At 42.2% G+C, this 24,051-nt stretch overlaps 1 protein-coding gene across 8 annotated transcripts in view; it reads left to right on the top strand.

Annotated features, from left to right (window-relative positions):
• nrxn3b (neurexin 3b) overlaps positions 1 to 24,051 on the top strand; it is a 402,487-nt gene that overhangs the window by 269,868 nt on the left and 108,568 nt on the right. For all 8 annotated transcript variants that reach the window (XM_016678683.1, XM_016678682.1, XM_007566141.2 and 5 more), the window contains one exon: positions 18,183 to 18,364. In XM_016678683.1, the coding sequence (XP_016534169.1) occupies positions 18,183 to 18,364 (182 nt within the window). The remainder of the gene's footprint in view (positions 1 to 18,182; positions 18,365 to 24,051) is intronic.

Below are 24,051 nucleotides of genomic sequence, written 5' to 3'. Positions count from 1 at the left end.
CAATGGAGGTGAATTGAAGAGAGGAAGGGCATTAATTATAAGGTTGACACCATCAATAGAGGGGTGAAGTCAAACCACCTGCCAGAGGGAATTGGAGAAGAGCAGCTATAAAGGCGCCATTCCAATATCGGAACGCAGCTGCAGTGACAAAGACTCAGTCGGTGAATGTGCCATTTGTCTTCTGCCATGTCTGCAGCGCTAAGGTATTGACACTAAGAGGACTAAAGGGGAAATGATATTGTCATCCTTTAATATTTAGTCGTTTCGCCTAACACGCTTGTTTGTTTTTTGCATTCTACGGAGCCTTGCAAAACTCTTCACAATTTGTCACATCTACAAACACAGCCTTCAGTGTATTTCGCTGGCATTTTATGTGACGGACAGACACAAAGTACCACAATTTTTAAGAAATAAAAATATATAAAAATAAAATAAATACACAGTTGACACTCAACATGACTCTGACCTACAGAGTGGGTTAAAAAGTCAGACTGTGGGGTGTGCTGTGGTGGCGCAGGGTTTGAGCACAGCCCACGTGTGGAGGCCTTAGTCCTCGACGCAGCTGTCGCAGGTTCAATTCCCGGCCTTGGCGACCTTTGCTGCATGTCTTCCCCATTCTCTCATTGCCCGCTTTCCTGTCAATTGACTGTCAAATGAAGGCCACTGGAGCCAAGGAAATCTTTAAAATAAAAAAAAAAAGTCAGACCGTTTGACATCCTCTTGTTATTGCGCTAACCGTTTCAGAGGGCGGTGCTGGTTGCTGGGTGTGATGTGAAGTACTGAAAATCAGAGCTGAGCAGACCCTTCAATAAAGGCGAGCATAGTGGTTCTTCATTCTTCCTGCCTTTTCATTGATTTACAGTAGCATTCCAAAAGTATTTACACCCCTCGGGCTAGTTTGCTGTTTCACATTGTATCACTTTACACCCGCAAACGTTATTGGGATTTTGTGTAATAAACCAACATGAAATGCTGCCTAACTGTTAAGGTGAGAGAAAAATGTTACTTTTTTTACAAATAAAAATCTTAAAAGTGTGGCATGGGTTATTCACCCTCCCCTCTAAAGTCAATATTTTGTGGAAGTATTTCTTGCAGCTGCATGTCTTTTGGAGTGCGTTTCTAACAACTTTGTGCAGCAGAGACTGAAATTTTTGCTCAGATTGATTTAAAGTCATCTCTGGACAGTCTATTTTTGTAATTACTCCCAATACAATTTAGGTCTGGACTTTGACTAAGCCGTTATGATGCAGAACATGCGTCGATCTAAACTAATTAATTGTAGCTCCAGTTATACATTTTAGATTGTTTTTCTGTCTGAAAGTCGAAGCCTCCTTCATCTTTCGTATACCTATTACTGATTTTTCTTCCAGAGTTGGCCCACTTACAAAGGTAGCGTAATTATGCGAATTTTTCCTGCGTCTTCTCGGAAACTTTCTCAACTTCTCAAGGGTTTTCTTTGAATGCCAGCGGAAAACTCCGTGCGTCAGAAAGCTTTTGCGGGAACACTCTCACCACCCACTGAAAGAAATAACACCTGAGTTTGAGTGCGGAGGTAAGTGAGGCAATCGGCCAAGTCGAGCCAAGAGACTGGTGTTGATTCACGGGCATTAGCATGAGCTGATTGCGTCCATAAAAAGAACGTCAGACCTCCGCATTTAGCCGTGGGCTATGTGTATCTTAAAGGTCTCGGAGCCAGTCATGCCGGAATAGGAGCTGCACATCAAAACCAATCACTTCATCAAGATTGGTGCTGATGACGGGCCTCGGCTCCAAATGGAAAGTTGTTTAGAGAGAACAGCAGGACCACAGCGAGCGCGGGCTTAAATGTTACTGTGGAATTGAAGTCCTTGACTCAGAGGGAGGCAGCTGAGTAAACTTCTCTAAAGTACAAAGTTGATTGATTTTTTTTTTTTTTTTTTTTTCTGCCTCGCATAGCAGCTTGGATGTTAAGCTATGCTGAAGATACGTGAGACATGGGCGGTGCCTTGCCATCTACTTTTTAGGTTGTACTGTTCACCAGTAGCAGGGATTCGCGAGTAATCAATGAGACATACAGGTGTTTGATGTAGGTTAGGGCTGGAAAGCCGTGTGCGGTGTGTCGCAGACGCCGGTGGCAAGGATGTGAGGGTTGCCATGCCAACCGAAACACATCTGCTCTATCTTTAGAAAACACAATGAGGCTGTGTTTCAGCTGGCAATCATCGAATTCAGACAAAGGGAGAGCACCGAGCAAACAAACAAACAAAAAAAAAGGTCATCAGGCAAGTTTATTCACGGCTTGATTTGGATCTCGCAAACAGAGGTCCGCATTGTTGGTTTGATTGTGTTGTTTGTTTTCCCACTCAAGGAAGAACCAGCTCTGTACACTGCATTTAAGGCTGAAGTATTTTCTTTTTTCTATTTGATGTTGTCAATATCAAAGAGAAGATTAGCCCCGCTTTCACGGGAGACACTGATTCCTTTTAGCGTCTGTCCGTCCAGCTCTCCAATCTATATTCCTCAAAGGCACAAGGGCATCTGAGCCCAGGCAGTTTATTTGATATAAATACAATTTACCTGCAACAGAAAGCCACTGCTCGCAGGTCAGAAGAATGGATGAATTGACAGGGATGAAATTGAAAATTTTAGCCTGTTTTCTCCTTGAGTTTTCAAGATATGTTTTTATGAAAACTGCCAAAAAAAAAAAAAGTGCAAGTCAAAGAAAACCGCATACAGATGTGCTACTGGGATTCTTACATGTCACATGTTCTAATTCAAGTCAAATTATGCAGCTATCTTTAACATATTTCATATATGTTATGAAAATAACTCCTGTGGTTTTATGCAAATATTTCCAATCGACACAATATCCTGGTAAAACTTTAACAACCTGGTATCTTTAAGAGTAAAATCAATTTCTCTTGTTTCGTTCCTTTAGAGATGCTTGGTGATGTTTGACCAAGAAGCTGATGTTTTCAATTAAGTTTATTTTTCTATCATTTTACTTTACCATACACAAGTCAAAGCTGCTCAATCAAAAGTGAGACGTCCCTGAAGAAATAAACATTAAATCAGTAATAGCCATGGTTTAACTTTGGCAAATTCAAAACAAGGTTCTAATTAATACCACAGACCAGGTAATTCCTGTGGTAGTCGCCTCTAATGCCGAGGCAGTTTTCTGGATGGAGCGCCATTGTCAGCCAGTCGGACAGACACCCAATCCATCTCGACTTATTACATCCTGTACACTACTAGCGGCGAACAAACACAACAGGCAAAATCAATTTGTTGCAGTGGTTTGTTGACATGGTGTGAAAAATAACTCTGCTATCCCATCTTCCTCTCAGTGAGGGTCTGGTCTTTATTCCACCAGCGTGCAACAAGAAAGGGCCTTTATCAACCCATAAAGTGGGGGAAAATACTCCTATCTGTTTAGTTAAAAGCTGACCAGGCAACAAAAGTTGAGGAAAAACAATAGAAACCTGATAAATAACACTCAGAAGTTTCCACATGTTAAAAGATTTTAACATTTAACGGATTGAGTTGCAGGGTTAATAAGTCCAGGAGGGAAACCCAGACATCTCCCTCCCCTACAGCAGGTTCCCTGTCTGTGTTCCAGGTCCTGTTCCCAATAGAATCGGTCCAATTAGCTTCCAAATGAAGATGGTCCCCAGAAATCCTGATCAGATGCTGCTTTGACTAACTCCTTTTTGTTATGGAGAAGCAGCAATTCTACTCCAAGTTCACCACAGGATGACAGAGGTCACTGGCCCATCTCTAAGGCTGAGCTCAGTCACCTTCTAACGGGGATCTTGTTTTTTTCATCATGATCCATATTTCATGGCTGAAATGTAGAACTTTACATTTTGACCCCAGCTGTTTCTTCACAACAAAACAAGAGTGGAGGCCCCTGATGGTTTATCAATCTCCTGTTTGGTTCTTCCATCACTTGTGAACAAGAGGCTCAGATACAGGAATTCTTCTTCCTGGGGCAGAGACTGATCCCGAATCTGCTCTGCACTTCATACTACATTCATTCACACATGCACTCACATGCTGATTGTGACAAGCTACTTTATAGTAGCCACAGCTGCCCTGGGACAGAGGTAAGGCTGACCACCAGCAGCAGGTGAAGCGTCTTGGCCAAGGACACAGCCAGAGAGACAGATGGAGCAGGGATTGAACCGACAACCCACCAATTGTGGGACAGATTGTTACCACCAACGTCCTGTAATGTACTGGAAAGACTTTGAGTATTCCTTTGATCCTGGGGCTACTTCTTTTAATAAGGCCTTCAAATGCAAAGTAAGATCCAATCCCTGGCATCATATTCTGGCTCCAACTCTGATTTGGGTCTTAATAATGTCAGAGAATAAATCTGCAACACTGACCTTCAAGGAAGCGGCAAAGGGAATTAGACGGTTTGCTTAGACAGATATCATTGGATTTTGCCATTAATGTGATAATGTATCATCTCAGCCACCAGTTTTCTTTATCTGCTGGATCTTGTCTCCAGTAGTCAGTAGAGCAAGAGGCTGATTCACCCTGGATGGATTGTTTCCTCCAGCATAAAAATGCCAAGATCTCCAGACTACCAAACACTTCTTCTGATCAAACATATGCAGAATTTGAAGAAGCAGAAATGCAACTTATTGGACACATTTTGTTCCATTTCACATTGAAATAAAGCGCAAAGACGTTGTGATAGACGCCTGCTTTGTACTAGGTGGATTCCGCCTCTTGCCTGATGACTTTTGGGATACGCTCCTGTTTCCACAGCCTAGTGCAGGACAAAAGCGGTTAGGGAAACTGAATGAATAAGTAAGTAGGGAAAATCAAATAAAGCAGTGTTTACATCTACATTTGCTTGTTTGGTGGCGTTGTATAGCCCGCTTCAAATACCACTGCCAATTCTTTGTTATAGGAATGGCTTTATAACAGCAGCAGGAATTTGCATTGCTATTTGTGTGCGCTTGATACAAACAAAAATGGTTGGCTCACTCAGAAATTGCTGACAAAGTGCAATGACATGTTTTTTTTGTTTGTTTTTTTTATTATTTATTAAATAACTCTCTGGGCTGCAAGCGCCTGAGATCGTGATTCCAGAAAACTTGTTTTCTCAGCTGCAACATAATCTTATCAATCCCAATGAAAAGCGAGTTCATTGTGGAATATTTTACCACTAAAAAGTGTTTACACTGTGCATTCTGTGCAATATCTTTTGTAATGCAGGCTTTTTCATTCTTTTGTGATTGTATCTTTGGATCGACTCTCAATTTCAGCAAAGACGAAGAATTTGCCTGCCTCCTTGTGCAGATGGGGCACGTTTGCTGACATCACCCAACTCATTATCGCCTGGCGCTGCGGAGGATAACGCAAACACGCAATCGCTCTGTTGCAGCCTTTGTCGTTTCCAATCTTTCCCCACTCCTCAAACTGAAAAAGAGGCAAGTTTAAAGAAGTTCAGAATGAGTAAATGTGTCCAACTGAGCTTTGAGTCACAACTGCCCAGGGATAAGATCATGGTCGAGGTTGCTGTGCTGTGCATGAAGGCCTTTCGGGGGGGTAGGGGAGAGAAAGGGTGGAGAGAGAGGCAGGGTGATGCTGGGAAAAAGAGCTAGAGAAGGCAAGTGAAATTCTGTTCTCTCCTTGAAGCTTCACAAAAAAAAAAAAGCCAGGCGCTCTGTGCGGTCCTCTTGGAGAGATTCGATTATAAACGATGCTCCCACCCGGAGCCATCTTGGAATTCTTCATTCTTGAGATCTTCTTCACGTAATCCTCGGCGAGATTTGCCTCTGAAGTGACACGCCTCACATGCTTTGCCCGTCATGCATTATGAATGACGAGATGAGGACACTCGTGTCCTAATTTTGCTTACAGTGGCATAAATGTCAACAACGTTGGAGCTGACTGAATGCTAATTGTCATCACAGAGAGGAGTGAGATTGAGCCAGAGATCCGGTGTGGAAGTGTCTCCTCATTTCATTTAGAAATCTTATGTGAATTTACTCTATCCCAGGGAGATTTTCAACCCCCACTCTACCTTCGCTGGCCTTCTTTTTTCTGTCTGCCTTTTCTTCTTTTACCCCGCTTTCCTTCTGCCTTGTAACTCCCTTCCTTTCATCTCTCGGTTGCGTCGCTCTCCCCTCTCGGAAGATTCTACTGGTGGCAGCGAGCGGCATTAAAGTCAGCAGACAGGTCTTCTTTGTAGCCGAGAGTGCTGTGTAGATCTCAGCTGCTGCCCTCAACCCCCCCCCACACACACACCTCCTTTCCCCTACTCTCCAAGCCTCAGAAAACCTCCTCAGGACCCCCTCCAACCCCTTCCCACTGCTTCTTCCCCTTCCTTTTTCCAAGCGGAGAGAATAGGAGCTGACATCTCCAGAGAACCGAGAAAAAAAATCATTTAAAGCCCTTCCTCTCTGTCCGATTGCTGCTACAACGGAGAGGAGTGTCAGTAATGCAGCAGGACGACAGACTGGGAGGTATGTGTGTATAGAGGGGTAGGGGGGTAGAGAGGGGTTGAGGCTGGCTGTAATGAGCTGAGAGTTGTTAAGGCTCACCTTCTGCTGCTCTTTGTACGTGTGGCTCCTCTGTGTACTCACGCTGGCGCCTTCGCAGTGTTACACGAAGCCGAAGTGGAGATACACGAATACTTCGTTAAAAGTGTGGGAGGAGAGGGATCAAGGAGTGGCGCTTCCTGTTCATCTGCGAAGATCTGAGAGATGAGTAAGAACCCTTTCCCCCCGCTGTTCCAAAAGAGTTGAGCCGAGGATCCGAGGACATCGCACGTCAACTGCAGCTCTCTCTATCCCTTCACGTCTTCTCACTCCCCTCCTGCAAACAGTGACTCTTTCTCGGGTCGCATCTCCACAGTCCCCCAGCTCATCTGTGTGTAACACGCCACAGATGACAAATCAAGCTGTTCTTCCTCAAAACACAACATGTCAAGTACTGTACGTTCCCTGTCAATGAGGGGTGATGTGAGGAACTCTCTGGCTGAGCCCCCTCACTGTGTCTTGTATCATTGAGTTTGTTTGTCACACTGGACATATTTTGTCTGGGTAATAGTGTTCCAAAGTGGGCAGATAGTGTTCTTTAGGCAAAATTGCATGGGTTAAAGAAGTTTCCGCAATCTTAACTTTGTTTACCAAACTTAGTCTAAAATATGTAGATGATTTCTGAAATGCAAATGAAAAAATATGTTTCTAGTGCGTTCGGAAAGCACTTTAGAACCATTTCTGATCAAACGTCATTGGTAGGGATGCTTTAAAAAAAGTTTTGTTCCCTCTTCAATTACAGCAAGAGCTGCGTCCACATTCTCAACACAAAGTCAAGCTTGTTCCATGTGGGACTTGGACTTTGTCAGGAGAAAACAGTGTTTGCTTTGGGAACCTTAGGGTCTCATGTCTGCCATTTACAGATAAAGGGTTTCTGCTGGGATGTTCATGCAGCAGCCTTCACTGTCTACTGGAACAGTTTGCAGTTTAAAGTTTGCTTTACCCATGACGCATATACATTCTTTGCGGAAAATAAACATGCGAAATTAGACGGACACAAGTTTTGCAGCATTCTTACGTTGGCCTATCCCCACTTTAGCCTATATTCTGTTAGACTCTGGGGGGCAGAATTGCATGGCAAGCATACAATATTACGCAACATGTTCATACTGCCGTGAATCATTAAAGAGTCTGCTAGGAGAAGCTCTTGCATGTTTTCATTTTCCATATTAAGCTGTTCACGTAGTTACAAATTTTAAGTGGTGTACGATGTGGAAAATTTTGTCTGTACGGACGCCACGTGGAGGGACACGGTTCCTGAAATTATGTCATTTGATCGTGCGACGCTGCACTGGTAGAAGGATTTCACCATCCATGAGAGATGATGCGTTCGCTTTGTACATAGAAGTCGGGTTTTCTAAGTTTCCTGTTAATAAAACAATACATTTAGAATTTCATATGGCTACAGAGTTAGAGTTGGTTTCCTTTGTGACTGGTACAGCTTCAAAGTATGTAGGATATAGTGAAAGTTGCCATTCCTTCTCTGCAGTTTGTATCTCTTTAAACCAGTGGCAACATGTGCTGAAAAATAATTGGTTTGTGAAGATATTTCTTTACTTGTTTCATGCATACAATTAAAAGAAAAATGTCATTGGCTTTTATGGCATCTAATATGAACACTGTTTCTTGGGCATATAACTAGAAACACTCTCCACTCTGATGTATTATCCTTTCTATATCAAAGCTCTAACTTTCAAGGTGCATTGAATATAAGATGACAGCATCAAGCGTAGGAGTGTCTTGGTAGCGTTTTTAGGGGTTGTGGTAGGATGGAGCAGCAGACTGGTGCATTCGGGCCTCCTCTGCAGTACTGTTCGTGGTGATTGTGTCTTTCACGTTCAAGAAATAGTGAAATCAAAAGGATAAGCTCTCAATTTATTGATCTCTTAAGGTCACAATACATGCAGCTGTAATTTGCTTTCCAATTTATGTGACTTTGATTCGCTTTTGAGCAAAAGTGAGGTTTTCTTCATACTTACCAGTGAAATGTGACCTTGGGACAGACCAGAAAGACACTGGGAGGAACTATATTTCCCTTCTAGCAAGGCGACGCCTTAAGGTTGTAGAGTGTTACCCTCTCTACCCAATCTCGGATAGGCAGAAGAGAGCCCGTGATTGGCTGGTCAATTAGTATTGAAAGCATTTTCCAAATATTTGATTAATGATCTATATTGAAAACTAATGCCGTGAAGTAAAACACTTTTGTCTTACTTATTTTTGGAGTTTCTAATAAGGCAAAGTGGTGAAACGGCGAGGCGTTTGACACCCACTATGTTTCAATGCGTACCTACCTTTGGGACATTTTGTACCCACTTAGAAAACCAGTGATTTAAAGTAATTTCCTGTAATCAACATGGGCTATTACAAAGAAATGTGGTTATATAACTCCATTAAATAACCTCCAGCAGAAAGGGGGTTCATATTTATTTTGGTTTGATCAAGGGTCATAATTTCACAGCTAGTCAAAAAGGGATCAGGACCACAATGAATGGTAATAGAGTGAGAAGTAAAATTAGTGCGAAATATAACACCGTTAAAGTTGACTTAGATGGTATTTAAGCAGCTTAATGACACATTATCTCCATAATTCATGGGAATAAGAAAAATAAATAAATACATTCCTAAGCAAGAGTTTTAGGTGACAGATTCAAAACAGATTCCTTAACCAGAATGAAATGGGAGTAGGAAGGGACTAAATGGCAATATGTGGTACAAAATGGGGAACGAATTGGTGAAAGCTTGAAACGACCCAGAGCCCTCTCCTGTAACATCATTTGTTTAAAGATTTTCTCTGTCCGCTTTAAATTGCAAGTGCCAAAAGTCAAGTTGAACATGGTTTTGTGTTTCTGGTCAGCCGTTTCCCGTCACTCCCCTCCTATCCCAGCACACTGGCACCAATAACCAACTCTGACAAACCTGTCAGTACTGAACCTCGCAGAAGCAGAGAGGCCAGAACTATAGCGGGCCTTGTTGTTGCAACAGTAGCACACACACTAACAATGTGGTGTTTGACTTCTCATTTCCAGCGAATGGAGCAACTGCCCACGGGCTTAGACTTTATTATCTCAGCTGATGGTGACACTTTGCCGCCCGGTCTGCAAAAGCAAAGTCTGTCTGTGCTTCTGTGTCACTGTGATGCAATTCGTAAAGCTCCCCGGGTCATAAAGTTTTATTATTCCAACTAAATGTTGTAAGATGGGATCCTAAGCTGGGTAGTTTTCAGTACCCTCTTTATGTCATTACGTTGTTTTTCTACCACATTCAGACATTTACATACACATGAAGCTTTGAATACTGAAACAGTGAACAGTGAACAAATAGTTTACATTAAAATAATTAGATAAACACAAATCATGTTATATGACACTCTGGATGATATTTGGCTGAGCTTGAGTTAATTTTCATTCTCTAGATGTGAACAGACAACACTCTGCCTTGTTTTCCAAAAACAAAACCCTATGAAATTCATCTAAAGATGTAATTGTAAAATAAAAGCCTAAAAGCACTCAACAGGATGTTAATAGTTTCATAAGACACTACGGAAAGTAATTAGTGTGAACATGGTTGATCGTCCTCTGGCCAAATCTTGAAGAAAAATGAACAAATCCTTGTTGTAATCCCCAAACTTGATGATTTTCACAGTTCGGTGTTTGCACATATATCATAGCAGAGCTCCGGCTGCCAAAGACAAAACCCCTCCACTTTTCTTTTGGCATGCTCTGTCCATTCTGTCTTTTGTTTCAGTGTTCCTGCCACTTCCATTACCCCTGCCTCTCGGTGCGTAAACCCATACAGTGCGGTAATGCTATAGCTTATTATAACGGGAGAAACAAACAGCGTAAATCATTCAAGACTGGCTGTTCTCTCTGCGTAGCCATTCTTCACGACACACTGCCCTTCATCAATCATATTCTGGTCTTTTCGTTCAGTTTAGCCGCTGAGCGACGGGGATGCGCGGCCACAACGTGCGAAGGAAACTTCAGGATAAATGCAAGCGCCACGCGTTTTCTGTCCACATTTCCGAATGAACGCGCATAGTGTTGCAGACATTCCTTTAAAGATTTGCTGCTGGAGGCTGATTGAACATAACGCCCGAGAGAAAAATCCGAGGGCAAACAAACCCAATCATCAGTTCTTTTCTCTCCTTTTCCCAGAGGGGAGAGGCAACAGTTGGAGATGCGAATTATGAATTGATAAAAGCTTGCAAAATGGAGATAAATCCCAGCGATTACACAGCTCAGTATCTCACAATTTGATTCCTCTGTCAATGAATCTTCATTGGACTCATGTGAAGGACAGCACGCCTAATAATCCCCCATGTATAAAGCATGGAGAAGGGAAGGATTGTAATGACAAAGTTCTTTCAAAAAATGATTGAGGAGGCAATTACATTCTCCATCTCACTATCTGGATGTGTTTCTGTCCAAGATTTACTCTTTTTTTTTTTTTTAACTACTCCCCTCCGCCCTTAGTCTCCGATGGCAGGAAATTTGACCACATCAAACCATGTTCGCCTTCTTTTTTGCATCCCCTGGGGTGCAAGCTGCAGAAAACCCAAGAGATAACAAGAGGAAAGACATAAAAGCACACAAACAACACACAAAACCAGCAAGGAGGAAGGAGGGGAAGGGTGTGCGCTTGAGGATGTGAGGGATGCAGTACAAACCTTGTGGATGTCTGTCTGATGGCTTCAAGATGTCATTTGTGCATAGATGATGAGTTTGGCTTTGCCTAGAGGGCAGTTCAAGGCAATGGTGATTCTTTAAAGACTGGCAAACCCTTCCTTCTACACCATATCTAAACTCACCATCTACTTTATTAGATACACCTTCTAATGCAACTCTTTTACCCTTAGAAGAGTTTTAATTCTTGACAGTATGAGACTTTCCTCCAAGATTTGGTCCATATTCCCATGATGGCATTGCACATTTGCTACAGATTTATTGACTGAACATCTGTGATCCTAAACTTTAGTTTCACCAAAATGGTGTGGCGTCAAATTTTAGTGGTTGTAGGATTTCTCTTTTGCCTTTGATAAAAGACCACGAGCCATAGTGAATTGGATTTGGTCGCATTTGCTTTGGTTTTATTTACCCATAATACACTGCACTTTAGACCGCTTCCTGGTTTTGGAGCGGTCTCCGGTCCGCTTGTGTTTACATATGTATTTGAACCGCACCAGATTTCACTTTAATTGACCTGAAACCTAGTGCTTTAAGGGGGACCTGAGATTAGGTGTTTCATCCACATCAGAGTTTGATTGAGCACCTACGCCAACCCAAAGAAGTTAAATTAAAGTGGACTAAAAAGGCTGGTGTGGATGCATCCTAATGCTCTTATGTCTTTGAGGAAAACCAAGAATCACCTTTTGGGATTAAGTTTTCACAAAACTGTCTTTTAGTGACAATCACGATTTCTTTAAAGCAGTCCTTTCCAACAGACCTTCAAATCAGATAATCTTAATGGTAAATTGCACTCTTGGTGCTTATTCTGCATATAGCACAAGAGAACACCTGCTCCCCATCGCTGGACATGCAAATCAGCAAGAGAGAACTTATTAGGCTTGCAGCTGACAGGTGCCTTTTGAGGACCCATGCCACCCCAAGACAGATATAGTGAGCTATATGTCAAAATTTGCCAAAGGCTGAATGAGTTTTGCCTGTGCTTTTTCATTTTCCAAAACTTCTACATGCATATATGCGAGTAAAACACTAAACTGACACCTGCTAAAACCCTGACGGATGAACACACGCGTGTTTAGATTGTGTTGTCTGCCTTTGCAGTGTGGATTTTAATGAGTTTACAACCATTTCTTTTACAGTAGGACAGGCAGCCCCAGTCTTTTCCTGTAAGTCTGCTACATCTAAACAGAGGCTTTTATCACAGCGTGGCACTGAAGTCTGACTACAACCAATTACCCAGTTATAACACAACCGCATCATGGCAGCTGCTGTTCTTCCTTTTTTTTTTTTATCATCTGCTTCTCCTCTCTGCTCCCGTTACACGGTAGCATCCTAGCCTTACGATGTTGAAATGCTTACAGGATAGAGACTGAGTGAGTGCACAATACATTAAACAATGAGTGTGAAACATTTTCATCAAGGTGAGAGCTGACATGTTCTTTTCTTCCAATTTTTATTTATTTATTTTTTTTATGTTTTTGCTGGTTAAGCTCATTGAAAGCAGTGACCTTCTGATATTTTTTTTTCCGCGTAAATGTTTTTCTTCTTCTTCACTTTTCATCTGGTTTGGTTGATGTCATGTTGCGGCCTGAAGGACATATCTGTCCAAAGACAGGTGTCCTGACCTTCTGCCTGCGCTGCCACGCCTCGGGGGACCTCTGTGAAATAGAGGCTACGGCTTTGACCCACTCTCTCATCCACTGTTTGCGTCTAAACGGAGTCATGCTGCAGATGCAATGAATCATAACTCGAGGAGCTGGGGCGGGGAGGAAATAATGCATTTATGCATTTAACTTTAGTTTAAAAACAACCTCAATGTTTTTTTTTTTGTTTTTTTTTTTTTGTTTGTTTGTTTGTTTTCCTGGAATATTTTATCTTATGATTTCCTTCTAGGTCCAAAACAGAATATTAAATCTCTCTCTATGTTGGCCAGTTTGCTTCAAATCTTCCTCTCTCAGATAAATAGAGCATCTCCAGCTACGGCAGCATTTCAGATGGCCACTCTTTTGTACCCAATGGCCATAGCACAATTGCATTATTCAAAGACGCAGATGAAAGCCGCTTCTGATTCACCAAAAATATACATCCTTTGCAGTACTGTGATTAGATTGTAGATTTAATTCCTTTTGATGATACTTTTCTGGCTGCTGGCTTCTCACCAGGCCTCTTAGCTACAATGCCGACTCTGAATCAGTCATTCCTGCTGCTCCGTGCTACAAAATCTCTGTTTTGCGAGCGTTGATCGCGTTAATTCTCATCTGAAATCATTCCAGGATATTCTGTGCTAACTGTGACAAAGATTATTTTTAGAACTGCCTTTAGTCTGTTTTCAGAAATCAATCTAAGAGCTGGAGCAATCTCAAAACGTTTTATTAAAGCCTTTGTCGCACTCTTAGCCAAGGAAATTAAGATAAAACACTGGGCCACACAGTATGCTTTCACCAAAATGATCATCACATACTATGTTGGTAATTGAGCCGAGATTATAAAAGGGAACGGATTGATGTGAAATGACAGATTTAATGAGGTAAAAAGAAAATACATGATTTCTGTGATATTTTTTAATAAATAAATATCCGAAAATGTGTTCCTTGTTCGCACTAATAAAAGAAAACATCCCCAGAGCAAGATGCTGCCACCGCCGTGTTTCATCATCAGAGTTGCCGGACCACTTAAACATTTAAAAACTAAAAGCAAGATCTTAAAATCAGTTCTCAGGTGTGCCATAATCCCCTTTTCCTTTTCAGATTAGGGATTGGACCAATTTCCATGAAATGTTTCAAGATTGTTTTATTGTTTTTCAGCCCAACTCTAGCTTTTAGACCATCCCTGACCTTCGTGCTGTGTTTCTTGGTCTGTGTGATGCCGTTTGGATCCTACTGTTCTCTAACAAACCTCAGAGGTTTTCACAGATCAGCTGTGGTTGTAACGAGCTTAGCTGCACCCACGTTGACTCTGTTAGGTAATTAGGTAACTTCTGAAGGCAGTTGATTGCACGGGACTTTATTGTATTTATTTATTAGATAAAGCTAAGCTACAAGCTACACAATATTTTTTGTTTTTGTTTGATTTGATCTGTTGCATAAGATGGTTTTGATGCAAGTTGGTTAGGGTCTCCATTAGCCAGGCTTTGCACCCAGCTACTCTTCCTGGATTTCCATCATTAAGAACATCATACAGTGGAAATCATTGAAATGTGCGACAGGTTTGACATGCATAGCAATAAGAATGAATTATAGTTCATGCAAATGTTGATAAATATAGAAAATATTCAATAATTAACCATTTCAGTTTTAAGTGTGTTCATCCTAAAAACTCATTTTGGCTTTTTTTTTTTTAAAACCGCCATCTCTTCAGCTCTTCTGGGAGTTAATGGTAAAGCGTTCTGCTCCTTCACTGCTCTGTAAGTAAAAAGTGCATTTAAGATAGTTATTTTTTTGCCTAAGGAATTTGAAAATGTCTTAACTGGATGTATGGTGACATATATATATATATATGAATTTAAATAGATCTTTAACTGAAAAAATGAAAAACTTTCGGAATTTTAAAATTTAGTAGTAGAATAGTAATGAAGCTATAGGATTTAAAACCAGTCAAAACCTGAGTGCACATTATTTATATTAGTCCTGTAAGAACAATTCGATGCTAAGTGGGAAGCTTTTTTCTTCATCAATTGAAGTTTATCAACCATCTACACCCGGAGTGGCAGAGCCCTCACATTTCAGCAAGGTTATTCGACAGCGACTCTTGACCTCGCTTGTTTAGCCAGGCTGCCACACCGGCAGCGTTCTGTTATCTTGCTGTCGTTGCTTGATGCGGATGTCAGCGACGGCGCCTCACTCCGGTGTGTTTTTAGGCAAAAGCTGCACAAATTGATATGCCGTGGATTTCCTCCCGGAGCGGTCCAGGCCCCGGCAGGTTGTTAGTGGAAAGGCGCTACATCCCGGCGATCTCGGGTTCTCCGCCTTCTCTTTGCACTTGTGCCGATAATCACCCACTTGCGTGACGGCGCGTGAGGAGGCTCCATCGATGTGCACGCGTGTTTGCACACATTCCTACTCGAGCGTCACGATGTACATTTGTGCCTCCATCACCCCGCCTGTTTGCGTGCGTGTGTGTGTGTGTGTGTGTGTGTGTGTGTGTGTGTGTGTGTGTGTGTTTCATGGGGAACATTGTCTTTTTGAAACACTAAGCAAATCTCCTCAATGTGATAATTGGCTCCCCGGGGTGCTTGTATCTTTGCTGCTCATCATCGTTATCCCCTCAAGAAAAAAACAAGAGTGTTTGGGAGATGAGATGGGCAAAGTTTGCGCAGATGTCTGGGAAATGCATTCCAACTCGAGCTCAACTCTGGCTTGCGAGGAAAAACTTGGAGGCCAGCTCTTGTGCACGCAGGTCTGCTGAATGCTGTCTGCTGCCATCAGGGAGTCAGGTGCTTGTATTCTGACAGTTTAGGTCTATGAATGTTTTGCAGGATCCACAGGAGCTTTCTAGTTCTGGTTTTATACCCCAGTCCTCTGTAGGAGACAGTGGTACCCCTTTACTGTTCATACATTTGGAAATAACATTGTTTAAATAGATACTGTAATTTTGAAAATTATTAGTGTTTTTAAAGGTTGTGCTGTTAATATTATTTAATTAAATGAAGTATGAACTTCCTCTTTGAATTTTCTCTAGAGGGTGCTGAAATAAAACTCTTAAGATCAGATGCAGTGTTTGTCTTGGTGCAAGCCAAGGTACAATGTATTTTCTAAGACACACATTGAAACAACAGGTTTATGGGAATGGTGCATCAATAAGTGATTTTCATAGAGTATGTGTTGCTGTCATAGATTTTATAAGTTTCATCCTGTGCTTCCTCTGCTTTAGCCTGGTAAAAACCAGCCCCTTGTTTCTACTCTTTGCTTTGTACAGAAGGTCTGGATCCTCAGCTATTGAGAAACGATTTCTTTCCGGAGGGGTGGACCCTTGAAGTTTTAAACAATTGTATATGATTTTACCCAATTGCTAATGTCTAGCTGTGATGTGCGCAATTGTGTTCAATTGTGAAGGGCGCTATGTTGTCAAGCTAACCGGAAATCAATGGTGTCAGCTGGAAAATAAGACTTTTGCCGAACCTGGTGGAGAGTAGGGCCAGAATGTCTTTGCCTGTAATGCAATGTCTTAGACATTCCCCTTACTCGATATTTGGAAGAGGGGCCCAATACAGACTGAATTTAATAGTAATATTTATTGTCCTCAAATGTGGAAATTTGCCTGAATGAATAACTTTGTTCACTTCCTCCGATGCCATTGCCAAACCTCAGCTACAGGGAAACCACAATTCAAAATCATTGCAGAAAATCGACGTCATTGTTCACAACTTCTCCGTCTGTTCACTGATTGGCCAGGATAAAATGTGTCCTGAGTAATTGAGCTCAATGGGAGAAATCCCAGATGGTGAGTTGAACAGAATTGTGTAGGAAGGCGATGGCCACAAACAATACGCAATAACTCAAATAGTAGTTGATGGATGACCACAGATGAGTAAGATGAAGTAGATATGTGACAGAGTGACCAAACTGTTTGTGAAAAAAGTTCCCACCTTGAGAATGTTGCAGGGTTTACTAAAGTGAGTCCAGGGACATTGTTCTCTTTGAAGGAAAAAAGAAGAGCAGCCATCAGTTTAGAATAATTAGTTATAAGCAGCTGTTTGACGCTTGGAATGCTTTACTGGTTCTGATATTTTTGCTGTGCCACATAGACAGCAGAAGTTGGTGGTTTGCGGTGCTGACACCTGAGCTGTGTGAAAAGCAGACCATTTTTTTAATGCTTGAAGGCAAATAGTGATGCTCATCTCGCCAACAGTGTCTCTCCTGTGTCCGTAGACTTTCCCGTCCATATGTTCTCCCGGTCTCCCGGGTATAACGGACCATGGAGCAGATTGTTGGCCGCTTCATAGGGGAAACAGAGAGACAGCTGGGCACCCATCACACGGCCAAACAGATGTTCAGGTGACTCGGAGAGGAAGTGAATGGTAATGGCAGTGGGTGGGAGGTGATGCGGAAGACGGAGAGTGTTGATGGAGGCAGAAAAAATGAATTAATACACCGATGCAAGGACTCGGAGGCTTCATTAGCAATCCCCCGTCAGCCTGCAAGGTGGGCCAAATGCTTTCCACCCTCCCACGGCCTGAGATGTCGGCTTTGCCTCGCATGCGGATTCAGATACCGCGCTCTATCTTCTCTAAGGTCTAATGCCTTTGATCTCTTGATGATTTCTTTGCCTAAACGTGAACTGGATGGCTGAGCGGCACATTGATTCACCGCCTTAATTCTGACCCACCTTAGGGAACATTCAGAAGCTGAAACGGAATCCGACCCTGCAACCAGGCAGTGAAATGTTACCAGGCTGTGGCAAAAAATAAAAATGGAAATGCGCAAGCGGTTTTCACAACCCCCGTGGCTTCGGGCCAGGTTTGATTAAGTCAGAGACGCGCATCTGACACACATCTACGTGATGCAAAAGCTACATTTTTGGCAAAGTCTTCCTTCCCTACTGTTAGTGAGACCCATTTATCAAATTAAGCTCAATGAAAGTTCTTCAATCTCTGTTCCAAGACCTCCTGCACAAGCCCTTCTCTATTTTCCTCTGCCAAGCTTTGTTCTTTGGTTACAGGTCTCATATATAATACATGAGGATTGGGAGACTTATCCCATTCGGTCCAAACTGGCTCCTATTCCCGAGAAAGGAGCTATATTTAAGAGCTGGAGAGGCCAGAGTTTGATTCAGTGGAGACGCTGACTTCTGCCTAAAATTGTGGCAGTGGTTCAACAAAGTCCTGAAACAGGAATTAACACACTTCCATTTAATACTTCTATTGACTTAACCCTCTTTATTCATTGTTGGTTGATTTAAAAAGCTTTAACAATGGTTTGTGAATTTTAAAAATCTGTTTTTTTCTTGTCTTTTGCTACAATAGCTGGCACCACCTACATCTTTGGCAAAGGAGGAGGCCTGATCACCTACACATGGCCCAACAACGAGAGGCCAAGCACACGGACGGACCGGCTGGCGGTGGGCTTCAGCACCACCATCAAGGATGCCATCCTTGTTCGCATCGACAGCGCCCCACGCCTGGGTGACTACATCATGCTCCACATCGTATGTATTATCTTTTTTTACTTTGTGTGTGTTTTTTTATGTTTGTGCTATCTGTAAGCCTTTATACAATATCTATATTGGCCAATAGGGGGGATTTCTAAAGAAAATTGGTTGCAAGGAATTTTATTTTGGGGAACAAGGGTTATGAAACAAAATGAACTTGGACCAAAGTCGAATTGTCGAGGTGCGGTCACGTGGTTTTCGAATGTTTGTTTTTGCACAAACCTTTCACAATCCACAAGACACATCGAGCCGACTCCTCATGCGAAACCCCTCTGGCAGGAGTATACGTCAAGGTGTTTTATCGTATGTGTGGTTTACAGCAGTACAGTAAACACGGCGATCATGACAGAAAGGGACAACTATTACGAGTTCACAAGGAGGAAATAAAAGCTGGAAAATCCAGTTTTATTTCCCATGTTATCAGAAAATAAGAATGGAAAGCCTCAGTGAGACGTTCTCCCGCTGCATGAAGGTTTTAATGTTTCAGTACGTTCTTCCTCACAGGCTCGAACAATTGCTCCTCAAAACTATCCATCCCACTCTACGGCTGCAAAACCGACATCATGATGTTGAGTATTTGGGGTTGTTTTCCACAAAAACAAACACCCACGAAGTTCAGACCAATCACACAATAGTTACTCATGAAGATCGGGGCAAAAAGTTCATCAGGGGAGTTTTAGGGGCTGACGACACGAGGCTGAGAACAAAATGACAAAACTTTCATCACACAACTGCGACAATGAGAACCGATTTTGGCAGTTTGGTTCGAACATACAGAGCCCTTTATTTAATTTATATGATATGGCACAAACCAACACTACCCAACATAACAGAAAGGTTTAAAAGGATTTTTCAAGATTTGACTCTTTGTCAGTGGTTGGCTGAACCAGTTCCTCCACATTACATGAATCAGTCGGTTTTGCTAGCTGGTGGCAGCAGGGTTTAAAAGTTACAAAAACTTAAAGGCACAAAGGTTTCACAGCACAAATCAAGCACAACTGAGTTCAATTTGGGTATTGTTGAAGACTGGTAACCTTTTGAAGACCTACCTACTATGAATCTTTATTTAGTATCTTAAAACAAAAGCATCACAAACACATTACGTTACACAAACTATCACAAGCACAGCTTTTTAGGTCTGAAGAGGGATGCTCCTCTGATTTGTATGCAAACCCCAACATGTGGTGGGAAAATGAATACACATCATGCTGTGAGAAGGTTGACAGATTTGATACATTTAGGAATCCAAAGTTGAAGCCTTGTAATGTAGCAAAATGTAAAACAAAAAAAAAAAAACTCATGGAGTTTGAATATCTGTTCAAGGCACCGTATGTCGCACATATTCAAACCAAGTCGAATTTAACAAACAGACTTGCATAATTTAAATTCTCATGGCAGGCCTCAGGGCAAACACAGCCTGTGTTTCTCAAACTGATCTATGATTAAAATGCTAAGAGAAAGAAAAGTACTGTACTCTCTCACCACCCCTCCCTCTTCCACATAATCCCAGCTCTCCAGCACATTCAAACCAACTCTCAGCATGAATAATAAATGCGTCTCTCCATATATATGGACTCTTCTACCTCACGTTGGAGAAACTTGACGGAAAACTTGCGAAAGAGTTCACCGCCGGCGGACCGGGCGAACCAGGCTCAGCATCTTAATAACCTCTCGTCGTGACCTTGCATGTCAACTCGCGCGTGTAAGCATCAACTATTAGCATAACAATCAACCCTGGTCGGGGCGTCAAATCGCTGCGGCGGCGTTTGCTGGCGACGGAGGAAAGTCGCAGCTGACGGAAAAGAGATGACGTGATGACGAGGCGGGGCGGTGGGGTTAGGGTGCTACAGTTGCTAAAGCAGATTGAAAGTCTTTTTCTTCTTAAAGAGCACCCCGCGTCTCCTGAGTGTGAGCCATGTGGTGCAGAAAAGCAGCCATCTGTTCTGCAGAGATGAGGGCCAACAGCAAGAAAGTTCTGAGTCTGCTTTACAGCACAGAACAGGAAGAAAAAGAAAAAAAAGAAATGTGTGTATGCGTGTGGGCATGCATGTATGATTGGGTGGAAAAAGGAAGTGAAGTGGCGTGGATGTAGGGGAAGCGATAAAGATGTACAGTAAATTGTGTGGGTGATGTGGGAAAGCGCCTCCCTACGTGGTTCTAACCAAACGGATAATTGGAGTAACCTCTTAAGGAAGTGAAATGAATGCATTTTAATCCTACATTTGAGATAGTATAGCAGAGCTAGCCAAGCATGATATCTCCTGTAAATTGGCTTCAATTCATTAGATATGGAACGTCTTCATTCCCACACTCTAGTGAATGTATTAATAGCAAAGAGGCATATGGTGATTTCACAAAATAGCCGTGAACTTGGCTTCTTCTTGCAGTGTTATACTGCTGATATTTTTAAATGATTTATTTATTGACATCCGAGGGTGGGTAAACAAAGACGGGGGTTTTGATTTGATTTCAACAATGATTGTTGAATAAAGTGGCCAAACCAAGGTACTGTATGCCTCCTTTGTTCTGCAATTGCACTTGAGCAGAAATTAAATGAGGGAGGCTCATTTTTTCTTGTTTTCTTTTTCTTTTTTTACATTGGTATTATGTTGCGTTAAACCTTGGGTGAATATTTAGCTTTGAATATTTTAGAGGAAAATCCCCTCTACCTCCTTTCAGTTCTACTAAAACGCAGGAAAGAGGAAATGTTGGCAGCGTACGTGAACGGTGGAACTCACTTCTAAAACATTTTTTACCGGTACGTATACAGAGACGCTTTACAATTAGACTATAATAAACTGCAATGCTGTAATCATTTCTAATGGCCCACATTCGGCCCTCGCTCTCGGCGGCGTGAGCTTTGCAATGAATCTGAAGCGAAAGGTTAAAGGCATTACGCCTGTCGATTTAGGATGTACGTCCAACCAAAGGTCTTGCCATGCTCTGGGCTATCACCTTAACTGTTATAATTATTGGGTCGTTGTCGGAGCGTCGGCGCACAGCGGCGGCACTGCAACGTCTTTGATAGCTGAGGATATGGCAGGGAAATGTCAACATAAAAAGAAAACACCTTAAGCAGATTTGTAGATAACAGTGGATTATCAGGGCATACACGGCACTTTGTTTAACATGCAAAGCCCTTAGCTGTGAGGAAAAGAAAAACAGAATTCCGAGGGATGAGCTAATCACAGACTCTCTCTCTCTCCAGCCTCGCTCTCTCTTTTGCTTCCCTCATTATCTCTTCCCCGTGATTAGCTTACAGCTTGTTTGGCAATCACGAATTAAAATGCTGATTGTAGTGTTTACATTTTAACTGCTAAGAATAACTGCACGCTTGGGTTGAAATCGTGGGGGCAATTTGCGAAGGTGAGCGGGACATTTTGCCCCTGCTGGCATCTCATTTGTGAGTTCAGTTCATCTGAATGCGGAGCGTGCAACGGATAAAGAACTTTGTCAAGCTTCTAAGGGGGGGAAAAAATAGCTGCCCTGAAGTAAATGCAAAGATGAAACCCTGAACAATGTTTTTACTTAAGATCTTCTAAAATGTGTTTTCTCTCTGAGACTACTTCCTCTTTCATTTTGTGATGCCTCGCTGCCCAGGGCGCCATTCCATCAGAGTACGGCATGAGCACTTGAGGGGAAAAAAAGACTTAACTTACAAATAAAAAAGAAAATTCATGAGACATGAGCTCCAGACCATGTCTAAGTCAAGTCTTGAATCTTTAGGGTCCAAATCTAAGTGAAATTTGACTGTTTCTGTATCCTAAGTGAGACTCAAGACAAAACTAATGTCCCTTTTCCTTGTAGCACCTACTCATTGTGGCTCAACTGGGCTTTCCAAGGGTTTTCTATGGTTACTTAGTACCAGCCCAATATTTAGGGCTGGTACCTTTGCTGTGGTTCCAAGTGTGCACAGTAAGGCTGAAAATCCAATTTCAGTAGATTGTCAATCACCAACTCCGTAAGGTTGGAATCACTACTTGCATCACAGAAGTGACTCCCTTACAAAGGGACAATGAGCAGATTGTTTAAAATAGCCCCCATTGTTGTTGGTGTTGAGTACTCATCACGTGGCGCTACGTTCCGGACTCTAGAACCGCCCAGCTGTATGAAGACCAGCTGAATCACCCTGTTGAGGTGAAAATGGAGTCGAGTGTCGATCTCTGGTCTATTGTCTGTTCAGCCAAAAGGGTCAGTGAATGTCCTTGTGTGTTTTGGACTGTGAACGCTGATTTAAAATATGTTTTCAAACTAGCCTGGCAAATAATGTTGAAAACTAAGGTCTGGTTCACAGTTCTTGTAAAGAATTTGGAATCTCTAGTTTAAAATATATAGAATTTTTTTCTGTAAGTTGAAGTCCCGGCTTGGAAAGGGAGCGTTCCCCACCAACCCAGAGTTCAGATTCATAATGGTTTGCTAAACTTCACAAATATGGTAGGAAAATTAAGGCAACTGTGTTTATGCACTGCTAATGTTTTCTCTTATTGACTAAAGTCATCCGTAGTTTTATACAACTTCTACTTGCTCCATCATATTTAAATTGATAGAATGGAGAGCCGTAGATTGTTATTGGCTAGCGTAGCTAATAGTGATTAGCATTGCTAAAATGCTAGCTTCCAACTAGCAGGGTTTCAACTAGTGTGTGATGTCATTCTCAGGCAAACGGAGCTGGCAGGTCTGATCTGTTTCACCGTTATGTCTCTCAGCTGCACATAGATCAATCAGTTTCTATACCGTGATTTAAACTTCAAAAACTTTCACGATTCCACACAGTTTGATCCAATTTCTGCTCGGATGTCTGTGGGTATAATTTAGATGTTGCTGAAATGTATTTTTAACTAAGATTGCTCAGTGGGACGCCTCGTTCCCTCACCTTCAGTTACACTCGAAAACACGACGATCAGCCAGGGTCTTACTTTCTAATAGGGCTCACCCACGCCGAATCTCATTATCCGTTTCAGGTTGTTCTTCCCAGCCCTCTCGCGCTAATTTGCTGCGAGAAAGGTGCGACCGCCGGATAATTGAAAACCTTCACACAGAAACGGGAAAAACAAGACGCTGAACGAGCCGAGGCGCTGTGCCGTAACACGTGACGCGCGCACGTATGCACGTGCAAAACTGTACGCGGAGTTTAATGAATTGTTGTGGAAGCACGTTTGTTTTTCCTCGTTCCTGTCAGGACCCATCCATCACCGGGCTGTCTCTGTCACTGTGTTTATGTCAAGCAGTGTCTGTTTCCCCATCTGCCTCCCCTCCCTGCCCCTCGCCTCCTGACAGACCTAATATAAGATGTTTGATGTGTACCTGTGTGCATCAGCGCGTATATGGCCAGCGATGTATTGCTTCTATCAAGTTACCCCAACCTCTGCAGGGGAAAGATAGATATTATCATGGTTATGGCTCATGGCCTCTGATAACATTACAGCTTTGTATTTGACTTAGGTTTTTCGTTTTGTTTTGTTTTGTTTTTTCCCGCCGTCATAGATGTAAGTAACTGGGAGAAAATGTCTCCTACTTGCAGTATATTCAGTCAGCATTTACAGCTGAACAACTGATTCATTTTATCTCTGCAACATGATGATTTAGATTATCAGTTTAATATAGACTCAAGCCTTGTCGCTTTAAAGTTTCATCTCTGTTATCACCATTGCTTTGTGTGAGGTCAGTGTAAATATATATATATA

Source organism: Poecilia formosa, unplaced genomic scaffold (genome assembly GCF_000485575.1).
Source record: "Poecilia formosa unplaced genomic scaffold, Poecilia_formosa-5.1.2 Scaffold187, whole genome shotgun sequence".
NCBI classification, from domain to species: domain Eukaryota; kingdom Metazoa; phylum Chordata; class Actinopteri; order Cyprinodontiformes; family Poeciliidae; genus Poecilia; species Poecilia formosa.
The sequence above is the reverse complement of the archived record's forward strand: the minus strand, read 5'-3'. Positions and strand labels throughout refer to the sequence as shown.